This window comes from Xenopus laevis, chromosome 1L (genome assembly GCF_017654675.1).
Source record: "Xenopus laevis strain J_2021 chromosome 1L, Xenopus_laevis_v10.1, whole genome shotgun sequence".
In the NCBI taxonomy this organism is placed as follows: Eukaryota; Metazoa; Chordata; class Amphibia; order Anura; family Pipidae; genus Xenopus; species Xenopus laevis.
Window position 1 is genome coordinate 63,685,754 of NC_054371.1, and position 16,539 is coordinate 63,702,292.

The following is a 16,539-nucleotide window of genomic DNA, read 5'->3' on the forward strand; positions in this document are numbered from 1 at the left end:
AGCAGCACTCCGATATGTGAATCAAAGATTATTTATTCATGCCATTAGCAGAGCGACGTTTCGGGCTATTCCAGCCCTTTATCAAGCTAAGTCTATTAACCATTATGCTCCAAACATACTGTACCACCCCACGTCACTCATGGATGTATAATGGCAAACGGTATTTAGGGTAAGGTGAATGACTTTGGATTTGTTTTTCTTGGGGATTTTCCAGAGAAAGTTGTCAGGTCAACAAAGAAACGTCTATCAAGTAACACTTGCTTTAATCTTCAGAGATATATTTTACTGATTAATCATATAGACATTGTATTGACATACATGAGTGTAGGTGCAAGCGGTAAAGCAACAAGGGGCTTGTGTGTGCATTTGCTTTTTACCCTTATTGGGTCTATATCAGTTAATGCTGCTAGAAATCTGGCAGTGATATGAGGTTTTCATTTGTTTTGGTAATTTAGCTTGGTATTTATCTTTATTGGCATTTATTTATTTTCTTTCCTCCTGTTTTTACAATTTTATTTAGTACAATATATAATTTAGTATCTCTAAAAATGTTACGCTACGTGGTGACATACCCCACTTATAAAACTGTAATAAAAGTTGCAAATCTTGCACAAGGGGTGGTAAACCACAGCAACCAATCATATTTTTGCATTAAAGGAACTGTAACACCAAAAAAATTGGGTTACTAGACCTGGTGCAAGCCTTGTATTTTTTCTAACTTTAGGGGTGATCTCCATGCATTTGTAATTTTACCTTCCAATCATCTCCTGGCAGTGTCTTAAAAAGCAAAGTTATTCTGCTTATAATATTTATTTCAACTATTATTTTAATATACTGTCTAAAAATGGTTTCAAAAGTGATAAAATAAGTCTGGAATCTCTGTGAATGATACACCAGTGAGAATAGTTAAAATTGTGCTACAGCTGTGTTTTTATCAACAGGTAAAATGTTCTTCATGTTCCATACCATTAAAATCTCTTACTTTTTTGCAGATCCAATTTGCATAGTAATTATGGATCTGAAAGAAAAATTATGAAACCTAACATTTTGCTACACCTGCGTTCTATGAGATAGCCCAGTATCATAACCGTTCATCTTTCTTTACTAAATGCATTTCCACTGACAGTGAGTGTTGGGTTTCAAATTTTGAAAACATAGTTTGGTTCTTACAACAATGTGTAAAGTATATTTAGGTTAAAGAAAATGCTAATTGTTAATTTCTAAGTTATTTCATCCACTTTGTGCACATGGTTAATCCTGTTTGACTAGGATGTTATAATGAACGCTGAAATAACATCCAAAACTCATCCCAACCAAACAATCCAATTTCCCTTTTCTGACAACCATTTAATTATCACAATTAAATATAATTTGATAATTTGGTGGGGCAAAAAAAGTACTCACTTTTTCTTAGCTCAGTTCATTTTCTCCGCCTGGGGAGTAAACTCTTGAAATTACAGTTGTGCATTATGGTTAAGCTTTCTTTCCACCGGTCAGTAAACACAGCGCAATCTTGATGAACCAAACAGACAAATACACAATAATGAAACCACACTGCACTGTATATCATCAGCATCTAAAAAAATAATTTCCACCCTTTACATTGATACTACTCAATTTTTTATCAAATAAAAAGTATTTCTCTTACTGAGTGGCATCCAGCTAAGATTACTGATGTTTTGATTGGTGGTGAAAATCAAAATGGCTAACTGCCATTAGATAGTTAAGCACTAATGGATGATAACAGCAATATTCCCATCCCACATAAACACAAAGTAGCCCAAAACCTTCATCTCTCTCTGACTCTCATTGAGTGTTGTGGCTGATTTCCTTCCCATAATAATCATCAACCAATTAGTAATAGATATTACTTGTGTTCCAGTGACATCATTGTGCAGTTTTGTCATTGGACTGATATTAATCAATGCTATTAAACTGGTAGAAATAACAAGGTTTTTTTTCGAACACACAGTTGCATTTAAATGCTGTTTGGTTCTTATGATGAAGTAATTAGGATAATTTTGTTTCAGTGCACTAATAGAAACTGGATGTGCTTGTTCGTTATTTAGAATAGTTTGTGCTAAATATGAGATATTCCATTTTAAAAAATATTTTGCCCAATTGATCTATCCTTTGGCCCTCCTGATGCTGCAGTATCCAGCAACGATCTTCCAACAACTTCTACAGACACTTTTATCACTATTTAAATGTAATGAATGTAGCTGTAGTTGCTTTTCTTGTATGTATTATAATATTTAATGTGCTGTGGTTACCAATGTCTACTCTATAAAGTACCTTAACTTTTAATTATTGTGTTATCCCTGCATGATGTATAGTAGCTGCTAGTAAATATTGCTGTGTATTTTAATTTGTTAGGGCTTCACAAAGCCACTTCGTTGTTGCACCAGGTACAGCAACCCTTGTTCTCAATGTATAGTAGCCAGTGACTAGCAGCCAATATGTTCTTGGGTAAGGATTGCCAATACCCAAAATTCCAAGCTATACCTTTAAGCTAGGATTAGAGACTTTGATGTCATAGATCTGTGAAGGGAGCCCAGGAGAATTTAAGGAGAATCCCAGATACTCAGAAGGCAGTGAGTCCTTCAGGCAAGAGAAAGCAATGGCTCAGAGGGCCCTAGGAGACAGACTGGAACAAAGCGGAGCAGACAAAGAATAGATATAAACAGATGGAGCAGGCAAATGTCTGGAGAGACTGGAAAAGGACAGACAGGTAAAGATTATTAAACAGAATAATCTGAAACAGGATGGAGTGAGTGAAAATTAGGACTAGGTAGGAACACAAATAGTTGTTGACTAAACAGGCAGCAACTAGGCAAAGAAACATAAGAATGCAGTTAAATTAAGCAAGGCAGGTGTTACAGGGCAGACTGAGCTGGAATATAGACTATAATGGGATACCAGGTTAGGACAAGGAGAGGCGAGATATAGTAAGATAGACTTGAATCTGATACACAAATTGGGGAAGGCAAATGATTCACCACAAACTTCTTGGCTGCTTTCCTTGTCTAGTGGTTAGGGAGAGGCATCCAGATTGTGGGAGATCACTTATTCAAAAGTAGTACCTTAGATTTGAACTTTTAGTAAGCATATGGTCTGACCATTGGTGTTTATTATGGAATCTTATTAAAAAAAATTTTTACATTTGCAATAGTGTTTTTAGCTTTTTGAATGGGAAATGTGATGTACTCATAAGCTTATAAAGTGATTGTATTAAACATATTAGCAAGTAAAGGTGCAAGGCATAAGCCTTTTTTGAGCCTTTTCAAAATAAAATTGTCTCTATGCCTTGCACCTGAACCTTTTGTGCAGTCTAGTCTAGTAAGGTTTTGCTTTTTGCGTTGACTACATAGCAAATATTTTTTGTGGAGACCTAGCAATTCTAGCATTTCTTTGCTAATGTGTGTTCATGGCTACTGTTAAACTCACCTATTTTCCAGGGCTGAATATGTTCTGATCTCTTGCACAGTGAACACATTCCATCAATGGCAGATGTGTACGTAGATTCTGGAATAATATCCCAGTATAGCATATTTAAATAGTAACCTATCTTATGAATATTTGGTGTAACTTACTGATTAGTAAATAATCAAACAGATAGGCATGGTATGACATGAATTTATTTTTAACACATTTGTAATTTGATTATTGTGGTAAATTTGCACAAATAAATGTTTAATAACCATCATTTATTCAAGTTATCTCAATATTTTCTGCTATAAAAACCAATTACAAATGTGTATTCAGCATAATCAAAACAAATAGTTAGCAGTTTGCACCCAAAGTTAATGTACATTTAAAAAGTCAAAAGCCTTAATTTTAATGTAATTTTCTTGTTTTTGCAGTGTTCTTTGGTTTGCGAATGCTCTTCACCAGAAGCAATCAGTGGAAAGGACAGTTTATTAAATGCAGGTACAGTCTCTCTTTCAGGTTTAAGTACATCATTTATAGACATTTTCATCAATGTGTTCATAATTGTCATTAATAAATAAAACAGAATATGGTTTTCAGTCAGCACTGGAATGATTTATTTTATAAATTGTGATTTAGCTACTAAACTCCACTTTAAGTACTTAATGTATTTTGTCAGAAGGTCTGTTATTTGCCTAGTTACATTAAAAATGTACAGTTTCTGGTGCTATCATTGTTTTCTTAATTGCATGGGCTTAGGAACTCTCAAAATATGTAACAGGGGCTGATCAGCTGTAGCAGAGTTAAGTACTTCATTTCAAGTTCTCTTTGAAGTAAAATATATGTGATGGTTTAATTAGTATTACCAGTGCAGGTAGATATAAAGTTAACCCTTTGTTTTTCTTAAGCTTGTGAAAGCAAATACCACTGTGCTTAAATACTGAATATCCTATTTCATCATTTAAAGTCTGTGTGTAGGAGGCATAATTATGGGTTGGAATAGTGCCACAAGTCTTGCTAGGTTACACAGCACAGTCTTTTTACTAGCTCATTCATATGGCTTTAATCATTTGTATGTAAATGACATTCAAATATATATAAACATTATGCCACTAACCCCATATTTTCAGACTCCAATCGCTAACACCCACCTGGTTATCACCTCCATGATAAATGAATGCCATCTGAAACAGGGTACATGAAAAACTAGACTTATAGTCTTTGCACCTAAACTTTCTGCTTTTTGCCAACCAATGGAAATTTTCTGTCCGGACAAGTAATCCTTGATCCACCAAGATCCCCTAAGTTGCCAAACATGCCAGATGGTAAGACAGTATGGTAGAATTTGGCCAAACTGCCCAACCAAATCTGTGAGGCAAGCTTTAAATTATATGTTTGGTTGGAGTGCTCTAATATATAGTCTTTTTTTTCCTCTCCTATGTTTGTTTAACGAGTGAGTTTTTGGTTTAAGGACACTTTCATAAACCAGGGACTGGACCCAATGCATTCATTTGTGAAACGCAACTTTACAAACAGCTAGGGCTCATTTATAAGCACTGGGCAATATTGTATCTCAAAAGTAACCCATTGCAACCAATCATACCATTGCTTTTAGTGATCAAACTGCAGCTGGCTAAAAAAAGCTAATTACTCATCAGTTACTGCCTGGGGTCAACTTTGCCCAGTGTTTTTAAATGAGCCTCAATGGGTTTTAGGTTCACCACAGATCTGACACGGGTCCATACTTTTTTGTGTGTCAGGGGACTGAATTCCATTGTTGCATATGGCAGCTAGTTGAATGCACCTATCAATAAATTTTAACACAGATCACCATAGCCTATAGGCCCACCCCTTGACATTACATTGCACAAACAACAGTCTACATGATGAATATGTGGAGCTGAACAAAAATATGTTTTAATATTTTATATAATATTAATATAAATCAAAATGCACTCGTTATATCAGTATTGTAAAAGCTGCTGATATCATGAAAACTAAAACAAATCTAAAAAAATTGCTATTTTACATTGATTTGTTTCAGGGTGTTAAAGGGGCCTGTCACTATGAAAATAATTCCAAATTCTTTTCTGCGTTTTTAAAGCAAAATAAACGTACACTATATAAATACATTTAAATCTTATTTTCTTGTGTCTTGGAATTCACAATCAAAGCAAGCAGAGGATGCCATGTTGTGAACACTGTTATTAATGCAAACTTCACTTTATTACAAAATCTTGTTTATGCACTAGAATGATGCCCATGCACAGACTACACAATTATAGACTGTGAAGATGGGGGATCCAAGGAGTGCAGAGACAACTTGGATCTGCAGAATGGAAAATGAAAATAATTGCATGCCCTGTCTCTATGCCTGAGTCAAAAAGAGTTTGGGTTTTGGGTTTAATTTGAAAAGGACTTTTTATTTATTCAGATTTATATCTGGGTGACAGGTCCAGTTTAAATTCCTCTAATGATATAATGTCACTTGTGGGGCAATGGTATAAAAGAAACATTTGACCAATTTATAAATAAGGTATACTTATTACTTTTAGAGACTAAAAATAGTCATGCCCAGGGAATCTTGCTTATTTTAATGCTTATGGTATTAATGTAGGAGCTAGGAAAATCATTTTCTTAGGGTTCGGCGGATTAGGATGCATTTAAAATTTGGCTTGACATCTTTTATCATTCTAACTGATCATCACATCTACATTCTATCTAAACTAGACTTATACATTTGTTAGGATCCCAAGTTATAAACAATGCACTCACTAAATATCCTGCACACTGTATTAACATCCTAAACTGCATAAATCAGAGCCTGTTTAAATATCATTAAAAGTTATTCCCATGAAGATGTAACAGTCTTGGTTTGACAACACAATAAATCCTATAGAATCTCTATTATTTAATCTAATTACTGAAAATGGGTCTGAATGGTAACACACAGCAATTAATTTATAGCCTCTCCACTTTGTGAGGCATCAGCTGTCAGAGCACTCGTGACAAATCTACTCCGCTTCATCTGCACATGAAAACTGAATGTTTTAATGCCATCTCCTTTTTCATTATACATTCAGTTCATGCTATTTTTTATGTTTAAAAACTGAAATGAGTTGTGAGTATTTTGTTCTGCTGCTCTTCACTGGAAACTGCTTCAAACTGAATGCAGCTGCCATAACTCAGCAGTTTTATGAGGAATAAAGAACTTCATGTAGTGCTTCCTGGAAGTTTTTTAATGGTTACTTAAATAAAGGCTTTTATGTGAAGGTCGTTGAGCCCACATATCTGGCATAAACACACCATAATTGTGGCACTTACTATATCCCTTGTTATAAATCAGGCAGAAATACTGCAAGTGCTTTTTATTATTTCATTTTAATACTTTAGACTAAATAAATCACATTTATGTGCATGAGTAGTGGCTGGGTGTGAACATTATTTGCTACAGGGAAAAGTTCACAGGGCTATTTCCTGAGCAGGTTATTCGGTTAATGTGGCCTCACTGAGCATAGAGCCAAAAACTTCCTTTGAGCTTTGCAGGATGTGCTTGTTGCCATTAGCAACACCTGTGGCAGGAAGTTCCTGTCCTCTGGCACATGTGAGAGGGAGAGTTAGCAGTCCACTATAAGGATGCTAAATCCACTTCAAAAGAACACTTGATTTTTTTATTTACTCCATTTATTAACTACCATTTTCTAAAATGTACAAACACACAAAAATGCTTGTCTTGTACAAAGTTTATGTTAAATTACAGCATATATGTTACATGTTAAATTTTAATATGCAAATTTTGGTTCATATTTTGTTCAGTATTTCAGCAAATCTTTACAGGGTTTTGCAAATGTGTCTGAATTTGTGTAGCGAGATGATTGAGTTACACTGGTTAACAGGTGCAGCATTAAAAAATAATGCAATTATGAAATTACACAAACAAAGTTGTGGCATTACATGTTTGACACTGCCCACACAAGAAACCATGGCACAACAAAGACACCATGGCACAGCAGCTCATTCCATTAATTTCAGAGTCATATTAATATATTTAAACTGATTGATTATGGTTAGACATGGTGAGCAAAAGTTCTAGATAAAAATGGCTCCATTGGTACATTTGTGCTCTCCAGGTGATGCTTAATTGAGCACATTCTCTCATTTACATTTCTGTATTGTTTCTGACAAAACAAGGGGGTTTAAACATTTCAAAAAAAAAAAAAAAAACTGAACTGAAACAAACTGAAAACTAAATACATAATGATTTTATGTGTTTGATCAAAACATGCCAATGGTAAATATATATATAACCTCAGCATTCTCCTTGCATAAACAGTGACTCATTTTAATTGCTTTATCTTTAAGGGTATTCTGATGTGTGCATTGTTTTATAATTAAGACACTCGTAATAAACCAATAAACTGATGCTCCCTTACATTTGTCTACAAGGGAATGATTTGAATTATTATTCAAATACAGTTGGAGGGTTGGCTATCACTGAGTTACATTCACCAAGTAAATTCTGTGTGGATCAGTTTCTAAACATTAGTAACATCAACACATTTCACTACCTGTATCTCACCCCATTATAATGCATGCTATGTAGCCACTGTTATCCGCAATCTATTTATGCCACCAGGCAAAAGTCTCCTAGCTGAAGGAACATGATGATAAAGTAAACTATAAAATCCTTAATTAGAATGCTCTGCACATCTATGAAGATATATGTCTTCAGTGTCTCATTCCCCTACATGTGTGTGGAACACCCAGGCACTAAGCATAATGATTTTTTATTGATTTGCAGTGTTTATTCCACATATCAGGACATGTTCAAGGACTTTATACTGAGATAGAATGCTGCTCAACTTTGGCATTTTATAGCTAAATTAAGCTTGCAGGAATTGATTTACCAAAATAAAATAAAATGTATTAAGGGGCAGATTTATCAAGGGTCGAATTTCGAAGTAAAAAATACTAATACTAATTGACCATCTAATTAAAATACTTCAAATATCGAATTCGAACTTTTTTCACTGAATTTGGGTATTCTGCGGTCGAAGTAAAATCGTACGATCGAACTATTAAATCATTCAAAATCTAACGATTCGAACGATTTTAACGTACGATTGAACGATTTTACTTCAACTTCAAAAAACTGCTGTTCGACTTCAGAAAAATGCTGCAGAAGGTCCCAATAGGCTAACATAGCACTTCGGCGGGTTTAATTTGGCGAAGTATTAAAGTCGACGTTTTTTTAAAGAGACTTTGATTATCGAATGGTCGAATATTCAAACTATTTTACTTTGAATCTAATTAGAAGTAAATTCGAAGTCGTAGTATCCTATTTGATGGTCGAAGTATCCAAAAAATTGCTTTGAATTTTTTTACTTCGAAAATTCCCTAGACCCATAGACCTTTGACTACGAAACGAACGATTCAAAGTAAAAATCGTTCGACTATTTGACCATTCGATAGTCGAAGTACTGTCTCTTTAAAAAAAAACTTCAACCCCTACTTCGGCAAGTAAAACCTACTGTGGCCAATGTCAAGGTCCACATAGGCTTCCTAACAATTTTCTGATCGAAGGAAAATCCTTCGGTCGATGGATTAAAATCCTTCGAATCGTTTGATTCGAAGGATTTAATCGTTCGCTAGAACAATTTTTTCCTTCAATCGTACGATCGTAGGAAATGCGCTAAATCCTTCGACTTCGATATTCGCCAGTCGAATAGCGAGGGTTAATTAACCCTCGATATTCGACCATAAGTAAATTTGCCCCTAAGTGTAACATTATTGTGAATTTGTTGCTTGCTTTAAATCTTTTTTTTACCTCCAATTATGTTGCCATATTGCTGCAATTGTATAAAAATAGAAATCTTGAGGCATTCAAGCAATGGATTTGTCATTCTTGTGACTTTTTATATATATGTTTTCCATATACCATTAGCCAATATCCTTGCCACAAAGCATTAAAAGTAGATATAATCCAACAACTCTGCTGACAGGAAAATGTTTGACTATTCAAAAAAGTTTTAAAATTGCTAACATATTTATATTATTTGAGAAGGTGCTTTACAGCTTTGAGAAGTTGAACATCTCTTTCTGTTCAATGAGATCATAGTGCTCAGTGTTATTCAGTAGCAGCTATCACCCATCTAAACTCTTAAACCCTGATGGAAAATGCATCACAGGCTGGTATGAATTGTTCCAGTCTCAAAAATTGAAAACTCTTTAAAATGTTATATGAGCATAAACAGTCTTTTTTTTTTTTTTTGCTTAAAGGTTACTTACGTGCCCACTACAAAATTGATCTACTTGCTTGCTAGAGAACTGCAGTTTTTTTTATTAACCATTTACTGGACACAAGACTAGTTTTTATTTTTTTTAGATGGGAAACACATATTTCATTGTACTAAGTGCACAGTATGCATTTTTAATTATTTTCATAAGGCTCTGTGTAAATACCCCTGCATATACTTCTCTGAGCAGACATTACAGTGTAATTGCCTGCCCCTTTTTAAATATCTGCACTCATGTTATCTGATCTAAATTAAAGATATGGAAAAAGATTAATGCATATGAACATGTGCTTAAGAGGATATAGCAAGGCAGGTATTTTTATTTTATTTTGATAATTTATGGTCACTGACGTCTGTCACTATAGACAAGATTACTGTAAAAACTTAATAGATATATATTATTTAATAGACAAAGGGTTCTATAAGACTCTAAGGACTCTTACATGGCTGTTATTACCTGTGTTCCACTGCAAGGGAAGGGAAAAACAAATCCAGCGCAGTCTATTCTATTATTTTATAATAATAAAGAGACACAGGTATGCACCAAATGCAGGTGCAAGTTGCATTTCACCTGCATTCAGAGATTGCTTATGCCCCAGCCTATTATTAAGGGTCATTCCTCAAAATGTGTCAGGCCTTGTGTTGTATTTATAACTATAAAATAAAAGTTTTTTTATTTTTGAAAAAGGGGTGAGGACTTTTTCCCCCTCTTTTCATCTATACCCCAGTAAATACAAACTATTACATATACTGGGCCTATTAGAGAGATTATATAGTATATCTTTAATTTCTTGATATTATTTTAACAGTTTTCAGGAATCCCATCTACAAGTTTTACAGATTCCCATCATCAGAAAACAAATGGATGTGTGTCCGTGAACAGATGGCAGAGAGCAGCATGTCATTTCATATCCCAAAACAACTGCTCTCCCTATACTTAAAAGAAGATACCAGAAGGTAATATAGCAGAAAATGTTATTTTGTTAGTGTTATTTGGAGTCTCAGAACTATCACAATGTTTTATCTTGATTGTAAGCATGCCATTCAGATGCCAAAAGTGTTAATTATGCTGTAATTTACTAATATAGTACAGATATTCTGTAGTACTGTACAAGATATATTGTTACACCACACCAGTGGCGAAACTAGATGTTACTGGGCCCACAGCAAATTCAATTTAGGTAAGTTGTCATTTTCGAAATATACAAATATTGAAACTTGTTTACTTATTAGGACCTGACTGGGCCATCTACACTTCTGGGCCCCCCTGCAGGGTCTGCTTTCTCTCTTGTTACGCCCCTCCACCTTGCATACAAGTGAACCATAAACAAAGCAAATAAAGGGTTCTCCTCTTAAAAGGTTACACAGCATCAGTATAAAAAGCTACAATGAACATAGACTTCAATAATGTACCGAGATGCATTAAAGTGGCAGGGGTAGTCAGGCTGACACAATTGATGCACTTTCCACTGAGTAGTTAAATGCACTACCAGCATTTTTATGGTCCCAGTTATGTTTACATTATTACATTAGGTTTCTGTAAGAGGTCTCTAATTTTAGAATGGAGAATAGTGTCGATACCTCTCTAGTGCCACAGTCCATGCTAAAAGATCACCATTTCCAGGATTCTCAGAATGCCCCAGGCTAAGATATATAGCCAGATAGCAAGCATTTCACTACTGGTTTTTCATTGATGACTGTGACTGACTGATTATATCTGGGAAGTTATATAAATTCAAGAGAACTTGAAACTACCAATTGCATGTGAATCAATAATGGAATGTTTGAAACATTTTGCAGCCTCCCTCATACTGTCATACTGTCAATTTTGGTTTTTCTTAAATGATTTATTTAATACTATTTTGAGTTATTTTATGTATGTTTTTAATCCTAAAAGGTATGACTGTTTATTGATATATTATGCCATTATAGGGCAAATATAGTGAATGCTAACATGAACATGAAAGCTCTGTTAAATACCTTGGAAAATACTATTCCAGCAATGACCTCAGAATGATAACCATTATTCTCAGCATTTACTCTCTATAGCTATATTATTATTTACATAAATGTCTTAATTCGAGTCTGTGCGTAATATGCAGTTAGGCTACAGCTTAGACAAGACTCAATGCGCCCCAAAAAACCTATGTTCCTTATGGCAGTCGAAGAAAGGTGCTTTGGTGTACCCATGAACACCATGAAACTGCACCTCACAAAGGGGGAAACCCTAAGGGGCGCATTTACTAAGGGTCGAATTTTGAAGTTAAAAAACTTCGAAATTCAACCATCGAATTTACAGGTGTGTGGGACATGTTATCCAGAATGCGTGAGACCTCGGCTAAAGGGTCTTTTTGTAATTTGGATCATTATACTTTTGTCTGCTAAAAAATTATTTAAACGTTAAATAAACCAAGTAGGATTGGTTAGCCTCCAATAAGGATTAATCTTAGTTGGAATCAAGTACAAGTACAGTTTTATTATTACAGAGAAAAAGGAATTTTGAATTATTTAATTATAATGTAGTCTATGGGAGATGACCTTCCTGCAATTCGGAACTTTCTGGATAAAGGGTTTCCGGATAACGGTCCCATACCTGTAGTGGCATTGGATTACAACATGTATCGCCAGAGACCATATCCCATTGGTATAATAGCCTTAAACAACACAATTATTGCCTAAAAATTCTGGTGTTAAAGCTACTTGAGGAAGTACTCTTAAGGAAGCCTGATGAAATCAGAAATATGGGTTACCTCTCATCCCTAGTATGCCCCTGCTTAGATTCCTGGAGTATGCCCTTATTGTCTATATGAGTATATGATCTGATTCATCATGCTTGGTCATGTCACCCCATCATTGTTTGTATGGCTGTTTTTATGTCTTGTGAACATAGGAGGGCTGATGAATGCCCGAATGGAAATATACCTTAAGACTGTCTAGAACCACTTAATATTTAGCAGACATTTGTGTAGTGATGGTATTGTCTCTTTCTGTTGTCACATTTTATGTGGCTTGAATCACTTCTTTATTCAGCCTCTTATATTTCAGCATGGTGGTTTTATTTTCCACCAGGGTTTCAGACCCCTCTGTGCTCTATATATCAGCATACTTCTGAACAGAAGAGCAGCATTTAATATAGACAGACTTAGACAATTATTCACGTTCACAAGGCAGCTAAGCCTCTGCATCAGGGTAGATACAGTTAATGTTATGACTGCCGTGAATATTTCTTTTTTTTCCACAAAAAGTAAAAATATGATTTATTCTTAATAAACTGCAAAATTTTGTTGCATTCTACCTTTCATTTGCTTTAAAAGGTTGATTTTCCCTGAAGGTAACAATGAATCACTTCATCTTAATTGTTTCTTGTGCTCTGGAGCAGATAATGTATTACTGCTGAACACGATGGCTCAGTTTTGTAATTTTCTTTATGCAGAGATACATTTAGTCATATTTACTTTATCTGTAATGAGCACAAATGCTTTTAGTACATTTTTCACAAACGATTCCAATTTTTGTAGCCTATCCATCAAGCTATGAATGTTTCAGTGAAAAATTCTTAAATAATTGCCTGCATTTTCACAAGATAAGATTCCCGTCACGTGCCCCACTGTTATCCAAGTAATAAAAATAATTTGGCCTGGAATATGTTGTCATATCAGTTGAAGGGAACCAAAACCCTCAGCTTTGTTAAGACGAGATGTTTTTAGGAGGACAACATTAAATTTAAAAGAGACATATAGCATTGCTAAGAACCCATGCTAATATTGCAGCCATTATTGAATTAAAGTGCTGGTTTCCCTTTGGTTGCCCAAAACCTGACCCCATGCAGGGTTACACCACTTTTTTAAGGACAATCCTTCTTCTTTATTTTTTATTATTCTTCTATATTTTTTAAAAGAACATAATGCACTGGCACATTCTTGCTTTTAAATAATATGTCTCCTTTAACAATATTATTTTATATAGCCACCTTACAAAGAACAATTAATCTTCTCAGTCCATGTAATATATTAAAAGCTGCAACATTTGCACGTGGCTGTGTTTTTATTATTATTTTCATACTAAGGACAGGACCATTTTATTTGTGATGGGGCCTGAAACAAAGCAGAATTTTTATGCCCACTTTGCCAATATAGGGCTGTCTAACCTATGGCCCATCTGAACTACTGGTTTCATTGCTAGAAGATATTGAGATAAACTGGGAAAATCTTTCAGGTTATTTCAACAACCAAGATTATTATTGGTTTATACAACATTTTATGCTTGTAGTTATATATTGTTTGTACTCAGATTTTATGCTTTTGCCTTTTGCCTTGCAATCTTTGGTGCCGTAGGCACAAATAAATAAGCTGGCTCACCTAAAGTCAAGAGGATTTGACTCAAGAAACTGCCAAGCCTCCCTACTGTACTTCAAAGCAAATTATGTAACCTGAATGAGAGCCAGCTTCTCTCTAGGAAATGCCAGTTAAAGGCATTGGAGTACTGATCTAAAGTAAAGAACCCTTGATTTTGCTGTCATATATCCAGTACGGTGACAGATAAAAAAAAATAATCTTCAGTCTAGATTTAATGAAATGCAATGATTAATACCAATGATAATTGTTTTGTCATTGTACGGCCCTGCAGTTCCATTACTAGCAAATATGCATCATACCTCCCCAGCAGTCAATAAAATTGTTCCATTTTGGGTTTTAGAGGAAACACAGTACAGAAACCATACTTGTTTGCATGTTGAATGACTTGCTGATGGCAAAAGACAAAGAAGAGTGCTCCATCCTAATACTTCTTGATCTCTGCTGCATTTTACACTCTAGACAATAACATCTTAACAGAGTATTTAAAAACATTCTGTGGTGCAGAAGATACAGTGCTCAACTGGTCTCAATCCTTTTTGTCAGGCAGGTCACAAAAGGTCAAAACCAGAATAAAGTCATCAATATCCTTCCCATTACCTTATAGGGATTCTCAGGGCTAAATCTTATAATCAATACCATTTGCCATACAGATACAGTATATATATATATATAATATATATATATATATATATATATATATATATATTGTGAACAGGATCAGATGAACAGACAGGTCTTTAACAGGGCAAAGTCCATTTATTGTTCACATATACAGACTCTGTGAGCAAAGCAGTATAAAACAAAATAAAACAAAATAAAATCCTTGCCACACTTGGGCTCTAACTAATACACAGGGTGGTTTCCCTCTCTACTGCTGGTCCCGTACTGGGAGTCCCGGCCAAACACACAAGTACAACTCCACAGAGTCACAGTACCTTTACAGTGTCCTTTTATTGTGGGAAAAACAAATAGCTGCTTCCAATGGCTACCCTCAGATCCCAGGTCTCAGTCTGTAGCTCAATCAAACACCGACCTCCCCTCTCTAGCAGCTAGCTGATCTAGCCTACTAATTATTCCCCAGGTGAGACTTTCTAGGGGAATTAACCCACTCAGAACTGCTGTACATATGGGAGTAAGACATGAACCTTGGGGAACTATATCTCCCTTCACACTGTGCTCCAGTTACCGGTTCACAAGATATATATATATTTATGCTGCCACTTGCATAAATTAGTGTTTGACATGTAATAAGCCATCCTATGCCATTATGCTTTTTTGTTTAAGGGAAAATTAAAGGGATTATGTCATGATATTTATGGTGTCGTTTTTATTTCTAAATTACACTGTTTACGCTGCAAATAATTCTCTACCATATAACATTTGATTCCTGAATCAGCAAGTGTATTTTTTTTAGTTGTAATATTGGTGTGTAGACAGCCATCTCAGGTCATTTTGCCTGGTCATGGGCTTTCAGAATGAGCCAGGTTAGAACTGCTTTCTGGCAGGCTGTTGTTTCTCCTACTCAATGTAACTGAATGTGTCGCAGTGGATCTGAATTTTTACTATTGAGTGCTGTTCTTAGATCTACCTGGCAGCTGTTATCTTGTGTTAGGGAGCTGCTATCTGGTTACCTTCTATTGCTCTGCTGAAGGGCTGCTGGGGGGGGGAGGGGTTGATATCACTCCAACTTGCAGTGTAGCAGTAAAGAATGACTGAAATTTATCAGAGCACAAGTCACATGACTGGAGGCAGCTGGGAAACTGACAATATGTCTAGCCCCATGTCAAATTTAAAAATTAAATATAAAAAAAATCTGTTTGCTCTTTTGAGAAACAGATTTCAATGCAGAATTCTTCTGGAGCAGTACTATGAACTGCTACGTTTTAAGAAAAAAAATGTATTTTCCCATGACCCCCTATCCCTTTAATGAATGATAACCCCTTTTTATGTAATATATATATATATATATATATATATATATAATATATATATATATATATTTATATATATATATATATATATATATATATATATATATATATATACACACATATATAAATATACAATTAATATTTATATATTTTAATTTAATTGTATAAACAGGCTGTAAATACTGTAGGGCAGCAATGACAGATCTCAGCCCACTATGCCCATCTGTTCTTCTGGATTCTCTTACCATAATGTTGTTCTAACATAGCTAAAAACTCAGTTGCATTTTACTTGTGCATTCTTAAGCCCTATAGCTACTGTTCAGAACTCTACCCACACCCCCCAACATCACCACAACATCTCAATATGGTAATGGCATTTTTACAATTGTCCTAAAACTACAGGTATCTATAGTTTATATTCAGTCTACTATCTCAGGCAGCATTTCAGTAATATACTTGCTAAATAAAAATGCAGAACCCAATTTTCTGATGCATGCATGGATAGCTATTGGATTTTTTCCAGGGTGT

At 34.9% G+C, this 16,539-nt stretch overlaps 1 protein-coding gene across 5 annotated transcripts in view; it reads left to right on the forward strand.

Annotated features, from left to right (window-relative positions):
* The window catches only part of LOC108699497 (type II inositol 3,4-bisphosphate 4-phosphatase), a 308,688-nt gene that overhangs the window by 205,952 nt on the left and 86,197 nt on the right, over positions 1 to 16,539 (forward strand). For all 5 annotated transcript variants that reach the window (XM_041589702.1, XM_018231625.2, XM_041589710.1 and 2 more), the window contains 2 exons: positions 3,864 to 3,930; positions 10,535 to 10,682. In XM_041589702.1, coding sequence (XP_041445636.1) covers positions 3,864 to 3,930; positions 10,535 to 10,682 — 215 coding nt within the window. The remainder of the gene's footprint in view (positions 1 to 3,863; positions 3,931 to 10,534; positions 10,683 to 16,539) is intronic.